The following is an 8490-nucleotide window of genomic DNA, read 5'->3' as shown; positions in this document are numbered from 1 at the left end:
CAGGTGAGTTCATCCTGCATTATTCTGTTGTACCTTTCTGTTAAGTTGCAGAGAGGGGAGTTTTCCTTGTCTAGTTTCTTTAAATGCTCTGAGGTTGACAAGTGTTACTTATTTACTGCCCAACGGCATTTGGCTCTGTAGGAAGTAGATTTCCCAAAAATTAAGTGTTGTTCTAAAAAAAAAAAAAGAAAAGAGTGCTATGGGTAACTTTATCATTCCTGCCGACACGTGTGATGTCCATAAATGTAGCTGGCGGCAACGCTGGTTTGCTCCTTTCCCTTTTTGAAAAATGAACATAACCTTTCCTGGTGTGTCAGCTGAATGCAAGGATACATCAGCATTTTGTCTCCTTTAGAAATAAAAAGGCAAAAATCATCAAGTAAGTGTCTACAGGATTCTACGGGACAGAGAGGGTAGTATCTAGTCCTATCTTTGGTGTTCTAAACAGAGGGGTCACTACAGCGAGCGAGACGGGTGGCACTGGGGGCGGACACGGTGTCCCACCGTGCCTTTCCTGTACGAATGCCCAGGTCACAAATGTGACAGGTTTCCTGTTCGCATGCAGTGCAGTGGTTGACTAACCAGTCAGAGTTTTTTCACCCACCCTCTCTTGCTCATCAGGTCAACAAACTATTAGTAGGTTAGGAAAAAAAGAAAACAGTAATTAAAAGTTGCATTGTTAAACTGCGTCCCCTGTGTTTACAGCAGTTCCTCACTAAACCTGGGACCGTGAAGGGATTACAAAGGTGATTAACATAGTCCGTCGTAGGTTACGTGATTGCTCCCCCCCCCCCCCCCCGCCCGCCCCGATGCGCTGGGAAGACCCTGGCAACAGAGTAAGTGGTCACTGCGGTGTCTTCTCCCTTCAAAGATCAACTGCCGTGAGGTAGAGGTCAGCGCCGCCTAGTCCTCCTCCGCGGACTCTTGTGAGGACGTCTCCTCAGTCTCCTCCTGGAACAAAAAGGCACAAGCGTCAGGCTGTGGGCCCTGAGCCTGCCTCAGAGCAGGTGCCGCGATGCCTGTCCCCAGGCCCAGCCGTCACTGAGGAACCAAGGTGTTGTTTTTTCCCAGGCGGTCATTAGTCCCTGTTGACTTAAGGCTTGACATCACGGTGCTGGTCAGCAAATTCAATTGTGTGCGGTCTAGAGAACGGCAGGGCAGTCAAGCCTACTCACCGTTAGGGGAAAAAAAAAGGATAAATTTTTCCCAACAGCTTGCCAGTCATCAGTTTTTCAAAACCGCCACTCAAGTAAGAAAAATAAAGTTAAAGGGGTTCCTTCCGAAGGTGTGAACGAACGTTCAGGCACTGGCTGTGCTGGTTGGTATTTTTACAGCACGTACCAGGTGCTCCCACAAACCGCCTGCCTCTGTGCCTACTTCACAGAGCAGAGAACCAAGGCACAGAGAAGCAGCACGCCCACAGTCACGGGGGCCCACAGTTACAGGGGCCACAGTCAGAGGGCCACAGTCAGGGTGCCACAGTCAGGGGGCCCATGGTCACAGGAGGCCACAGTCACAGGGGCCACAGTCACAGAGGCCATGGTCACAGGGGCCCACAGTCAGGGGGCCCATGGTCACTGGAGGCTACAGTCACAGGGGCCACGGTCACAGGGACCCATGGTCACGGGGGCCTCAGTCATGGGGCCCATGGTCACAAGGGCCATGATCATGGGGGCCCACAGTCATGGGGACCATGGTCACGGGAGCCCACAGTCATGGGGACCATGGTCACGGGAGCCCACGGTCACGGGGCCATGGTCTTGGGAGGCCACAATCACAGGGGCCATGGTCTTGGGAGGCCACAATCACAGGGGCCATGGTCTTGGGAGGCCACAATCACAGGTGGCCACAGTCACAAGGCCCACTGTCATAGGAGCCCACGGTCATGAGGGCTGACAGTCACAGGAGCCCACAGTCACAGAGTCCAAAGTCACGGAGGGCAGGGAGGCAGGGACAGGACCTGGATTCATGGGCTGGTGGCAGGTCCTGTCCCCGACTGCCCCGCTCCAGTGCAGAGGCAGCTTGAGGGCTAACGACAACCTTTCTAAATGCATCTCTTGGTTCTTCTATCTGTGAAATTGCATTTTGACACAATAACCAAGGTTCTGGTAACTATTCCATCTCACTCTCCATCCACATCAACCAAACATCTGGCAGTGGGCTTGCCACGTGGAGAAGATCTAACATCCACGTTTTCTCTTCCCATGAATCTAATTCCTCCTTCCCTGTCCCCTTTTCTGACTCCTCATGGCTCTGGACTTGTTGGGGTTTCTGTGAGCCGGCTTGAGCTGCAAAGCTCTCCTTCTGCTTATCTAACAGACGTGCAGCACCCTTCAGGGTACGGGTGGTAAAGCGGAGACAATAAACATTCCTGATAAAAGCACTGTCAGTGAAAGGATGCTTTTACTGAACGCTGCCTGTTGTCTCCTCAGATGGCGTGTGAACAAGATCTGGGAGAAGAGGCAAACATTTACTCTGCAGCACACCAGGCCCCTTTCAGGGAGACCAGCTTGGAGCAGCTTATGGCAGTCTTCAGACTTTAATAGATTTGATTTTCCACATGGCTTCATTTTGTCTGGGTGGCTAACGGACACGATTTATACCTCTATTCCTTTCCCAGGTCACTCCAGAGCACCACCCAGTGTAGCACCTCCGAGCCCATCTGCGCTGCATGACCCAACCCCATTCATTAGTGTCTGAAATGCTTCAACTGTGAAGGGCTCCAAACGCTGCCATGTGTGCCGCCTCCATGGGAAAGCAGCACACAGGAGGGAAGAGACCCATGTAGACGTGCATGCACACGTATGCACACACACAATGCACTTGCACACGCACACACACGCACACACATAATGCACTCGCGCACACACAATGCCCTTGCACACGCATGCACACACATAATGCATTCGCACACGCACGCACACATGTGCACATACATGCCCTTGCACACGCATGCACATGCACACACATAATGCACTCGCACATGCACACACAATGCACACGCACATATGTACACACATGCTCAATCCACATGCACACACATGCATACACCGAATGCACTTGCACATGCATGCACACGTACACACATAATGTACTTACACGTACATACATGCTCACACATAATGTACTCACACATGCACGCACATATGTATACACATGCACGCACACATGTACACACATGCTCAATGCACATGCTCACACATGCACACACATAATGTACTCACACATGCATGCACACACATGTACACACATGCATGCACACACATGCATACACCTAATGCACTCGCACATGCATGCACACGTACACACATAATGCACTCACACATACATGCACACCCCCACATATGCACACATACATGTACACACATGCTCAATGCACATGCACACACATCTACGATGCACACGCACCACATGCTGTATCCTGAGTTTTCATCACAGGCTACTGCTTACTTGCACACCCTTTGCAAAAGGTTTCAAACATTCTGTTCCTCCCAAGACTGAGAGAGCTGTAAATCCTGGGAATAAACACGCACAAGTGAACGGATTACACCTTAAAAAATCGAGCCACACGGCAGCATCGAGGCATGGGATTCACACCAGTTTTGTTTAGTCTGCTCTGGGTTTTGTGGGAAAATGGAACTATGAAGCCCCCTCCCCTCTCTTCCCAACCCCCATACTGTGGACTTCACATATTTAAGTGGCAGGTTTATACCTCTTGACCAGGCAACAGGTCGTGACCCCAAGACTCTCTGTGGAGTTCTGGCCACAAAGCAGGATGTGGCGTGATCAAAGCCACAGACAGACGGGGAGGGAGACGAGCCAGAGGTCAGCTGCCCTGTGACCCTGTCTGTTCACTTAATATTTAAATTCCAGAAAGTCACTAAGCCGTTGGGCAGATAGACGCTTCGTCTGTCCCCAGATGACTCATTAGGACCTGAGCTGTGCACTGACTGCTCTGGAGCAGACCACAGCACAACAGCCGGAAGGTGTGTGTCCTTCCTTCTCACAGTTAACGGATCACAGAAGGCAGGCAGGGTGCACTGAGCAGGGACCATGCCATTTCTGACCGCCTGGTGTTTCCATGCTCTCTGGAAACCAAGGGACTTCCAAATCCGGAAGGAAACAGGGTTTTTAGGCCATGAACTTACAAAGACCTTGATCTAGATGCAATGTGATCAGCTTTTCAAAACATTCCCAGACGCTTTGCTTGATCTGAGCTCCCGAGAGTCCTGATATGCCGACCCCACAGACACAACTCTGATGGAAGTGAAGGTCCCTCATACTGTTTTCTTTACAACAGTCCTTAATGCAATGCACAGTTGTTTTATTAATGTCTCTTTCTGCTGACCTTGAAATTCTCCTACTAGTGACTATCAGTTAATATTGGGAACAGGACGAGGCTGTCGGGGGTGGGAATGATGGTTTTGACAATGTCCAGCCAGTGGAGGTCACTCTCTTCTTGGCGTAGCCCCAACTGGCCACCCTCCAAAGGAAGGTGGGGCTCCCAAGCAGATGACACTGGCGAGGTTGGCAGCACTCCCCACCTGCACAAACCCCAGTTCTCACTTTTTTTGCTGCAGCTGTGGCTGCATAACCAGCCATACCTGCAGATGATGCTGGGAAGTGCACTCTCAGCTGCCCTGTGTCACAGTTTGGCAGGACTTGACACAGGACACTTCTGTAGTACAAAAAGGGGACAGAAACCAGGTGACGTGAAGAACAAGGGGCTGGCCCCGAAGTCCCCAAAGCATCTTATTTCTTGACAGAGTCCTGCAGTTGGTAGGGACCCTGGAGCTTTGATCTTCCATAATAACTAGAAGGTTTTATTGCAGACAGCAGCTTGTAGCTTGTGTCTTCAGAAGTTGCTTCATGTTGGTCACACAATGGCCAAGGGCCTTTGGGCTTGTGTAGCTCCCGGGGAACAAGACGGAAATTCTATCGCTGAGGCTTGCACATTTTACCAGGCTGTGTGGCGGGAGGGAGGACTGAACAGCAGCTCTCGGGTCACCGGGGCTCACCTGCTGAAGGGCGTTTCTGAGTGCAGGTGCATGGTGACACTTTTGTGAGTCCTGGAAGCCTCTTGGCCATTCACGAGCTACTTCACAGAGAAGGGCGAGGCGCATGGGGCCGGGTTCAGACAGGAAACTGATGAGAGGGTAAGAGGGGGGCCGAGTGGGAGGACCATTTTCTTATTAAGACTATTGGGAAACTGTCCTCACTTTGCTTTAGTTTTTCTTTTGTTCATGAAAAGAAGAATGTAATCAATGTAACTTTGCCTTGATTAATCTTGAAAACCAAACCCCTCAAACCCAGGAATCTGCTCTGCACACACGACTGCTCTTCACAGACTTGGGCTGGCTGGTGAGAGAAGGAAGGAGACGGCCCCATATCCAACCTCAGGTTCTAGTGCATGGTAGGGCTGAAGATGCCAGCGGCAGGGCAGGGTGAGCGCGGGAAGACTGAGTACTCAGGGCTTTTGTTTCAGATGCTGAATCCACACACGTCTCCTGTGGCAGGAGGGAGGCCAGTGGGCTCCAAAGGGAGCTGGGAATTAGAAATGCCCTTGCAAGCCAGGCGCTGGGTCCCCACAGTGCTACTTGTGTGGGATGGAGCACAAAAGTCACAAAACTCTATGACAACTTTGGTAAGTGCTTACATCTTTTTTTTTTTTTTTTTTTTTTTTTTTTTTTGCAGTTTTGGCTGGGGCTGGGCTTGAACCTGCTACCCCCAGTATATGGGGCCAGTGCCCTACTCCTTGAGCCACAGGCACTGCCCCACATTTTTCTTAACTACATGGAGTTCTGCCACTCTCACTATGCGATGCTGTCCAGACGTGCGTCGTGACCAAGCTGTCCTGCCAACCCAGCTGCTGATCTCAAAGGAGAAATGACAGACCCTCTCCTGCTACCTTGATATCTCAGCTCCTTGAGAACGGGAACAACACGTGGGAGAATTTCTCGTGTTTGTGACGTCCCGAGTCAGGGTTGTCAGAACAGAAATGAAGGCTCCTCACCCAGCAGCAAGGACCAAGACCCACTGATCACGTCTTGGCTGAGTGAGCTGGAGTCCACAGGGCTCAGTCTTTCTATTTTTCTGTCAGATATTTTACTATAAAATGGGTCGGGGCTGTTTAACTTAATGGAAAGTGATTATTATTTCCTCCAACTAGGACAGCTTTATAGATTTAAATAAACCGTACATATACAGCCTGTAGAATCTGGCCAGCATGAGGAATTGGGATGGAAATTCTAGGAGGGAAATGCGCTTTTTACAAAGGGACTGAGAGTCGAGTCCTGTGAGGTGTCTGTTCTGATCTCATCTGTCATTTGCATAATGTACATGAAAACACAGAAGGGCCAGGACGGCTTCACATGGGTTAGCATCCAGTTGGCTTTAAGGACTAGTTACTGGGCATGTTTAAAGCTGAGCTCAGGTGCCACTGGCCACGGGTGCCGGCCACGACCCTAGCAGGTGCTGGCCTGTGCCATGTCCTGCAGGTCAGACCCGTGAGGACAGCACACACCAGGCCACTGCAGGTCTGTGTGGGGAAGAACTGTGATGAACACACGGGAAAACATAGCAAAAGAGCAAAAACCCGGTGGGCTGCAGAGGGGCTTGTGACGGCTGACTGCAATTACTCCTTCTGCTGTCACCTCTTTACCTATGCTTCAATGATGGGTTTCTGGGAAATAGAAATTATTCAACAAGGTCCCCCAAAGACAATAAAACACAAGTCTTAGATTCCTAGAATGCACCTCTGCTGGTTTTGTCTGCACTCTCAGCAGATCTCTTTCGTTGAAAACATTGCTCCCCAGAATGCGGCAAATTTCTTTTTCTTGGGACCGAGATGGTAAGTCAATTTCTCAGAGAGGAAAATCACTGTGGTATCAGCGGACTGTCAGTTTTGGGAGTCACGATTCTGGAGGGTTCTGTTTTCCAAGCCAGGTCCAATTTTATTAGGGGAGCTTTGCTTTCATGCTAAAGATGTGCAAAAGGATCTGTACGTGAAGAAAGGATTCACAAGAAGGAAATCTATTTCTGTATTTCCAAAACTACTGAGGAATGCTCTTATTTTTATGCAAAGTAATTTTAAAATGTGGTTAGGGTAAAGGCTGCTGTATGGGTACATTCCAGATGTGCTCATCAATGGCACAGACTAGGAAAAACCGTTTTTTTGTTTTCTATTCATATATGTGTTAATATATGTATGAAATTCTGCATAGCTGTTGCATTTGTTGCCAGGGGAACAGAGTATTTCTGGATTTTAATCATTATAGCACCAAATGCTTTCCGTTATCCTAAGTTATGACTTTTGAGTAAGATTGTGAAAATCAATAATGGTAACAAATAATTATTAAGTGTCAGTGGACCTGTGCATTCCCGGCAAATGTTTTCTGTACGTAAAGGAAGGGTCTTAGACAAAGCATCTTATTTATCTTATTTCGATTCAGTCACTAAGGATTATCTTAGGAAGACCAGGTTTTAAAGGCCAGTTGCTATTTGTTCCATATTAATTTGGGTCAATGAGCTTGGATAGTAAGGAGCAAGTTTAATGTGGAATAAAGAACTTTTTTTTGGCAGTTCAGGTCCCAATGTAGAGGCACAGTTTCCACACTGAGGCTGCTGCCTCCCTACTCTTAGCCTCATTCACACAGGTCCCCGTATGGTGGAAAACACTCAGACTTTCAGAAAGCTCTCAGAGCAAGCTGGCCAAGTGCATAACCACTACACTCTGGAGTTTTATAAATTGCCCCAAATTGAGCACCATTCTGTCACTGCTCTCAGATGCCAGTGTGGTCTCTACAAGGCAGTCCCTGCTGAGAAACAGCTGATGTCTTCTCCCCTGCAGTCCCGTATTTCACCTGTTAGGTGATGTCACCTGTGACCGCTGGTGATCACTCTGCTTGGGCTTCCTCACCCTCCAGCCGCCCTGCGCTGGTCTCTGAACTGCTCATCAAGGGTTAAGTTTGCTGTCTACTTTTTTAGTTTGCTAAAAAAGTTTTTAGTTTGGTTTTTAGTTTGCTCTCTACTTTTTCTTTGACCTTTGTAATGTCAGAGGTTAAATCAAAAAGAACTTCCTACATGACAAAATATTGCCACTCAGGGCAGCCTTTGATAGGACTCTTCATGTTTTGCCAGTTGGCACTAAACATTTACTGGCCTACAAAATGTTTTACCAGCTTGGAAGAGCCTAAGTGAGAATACAAATAAATCCTCACTCTTTATGACTTAGGCAGCATAAATCACCATGCTCCCAAGTCAGTGGACAAGAGACAACTTGCCAGCCTGGTTTATCATGAACTGTTTATGCAATGGCCAAGGTGCCCTGTGCAGGTGGGCGTGAGGGTGGCCGAGGTGCCCTGTGCAGGTGGGTGTGAGGGTGACTGAGGTGCCCTGTGCAGGTGGGCGTGAGGGTGACTGAGGTGCCCCATACAGATGGGCGTGAGGGTGGTTGAGGTGCCCCATACAGATGGGCGTGAGGGTGGTTGA

General features: G+C 49.2%; 1 protein-coding gene across 1 annotated transcript in view; it reads right to left on the bottom strand.

The window, feature by feature from the left end:
* Positions 1–903: 903 nt before the first annotated feature.
* The window catches only part of HMGA2 (high mobility group AT-hook 2), a 137030-nt gene continuing 129443 nt past the window's right edge, over positions 904–8490 (bottom strand). The window contains exon 6 of the mRNA XM_023518416.1: positions 904–951. Within this exon, the coding sequence (XP_023374184.1) occupies positions 904–951 (48 nt within the window). The remainder of the gene's footprint in view (positions 952–8490) is intronic.

This window comes from Otolemur garnettii, unplaced genomic scaffold (assembly GCF_000181295.1).
Source record: "Otolemur garnettii isolate 467f Iridium unplaced genomic scaffold, OtoGar3 scaffold00138, whole genome shotgun sequence".
NCBI classification, from domain to species: Eukaryota; Metazoa; Chordata; class Mammalia; order Primates; family Galagidae; genus Otolemur; species Otolemur garnettii.
The sequence above is the reverse complement of the archived record's forward strand: the minus strand, read 5'-3'. Positions and strand labels throughout refer to the sequence as shown.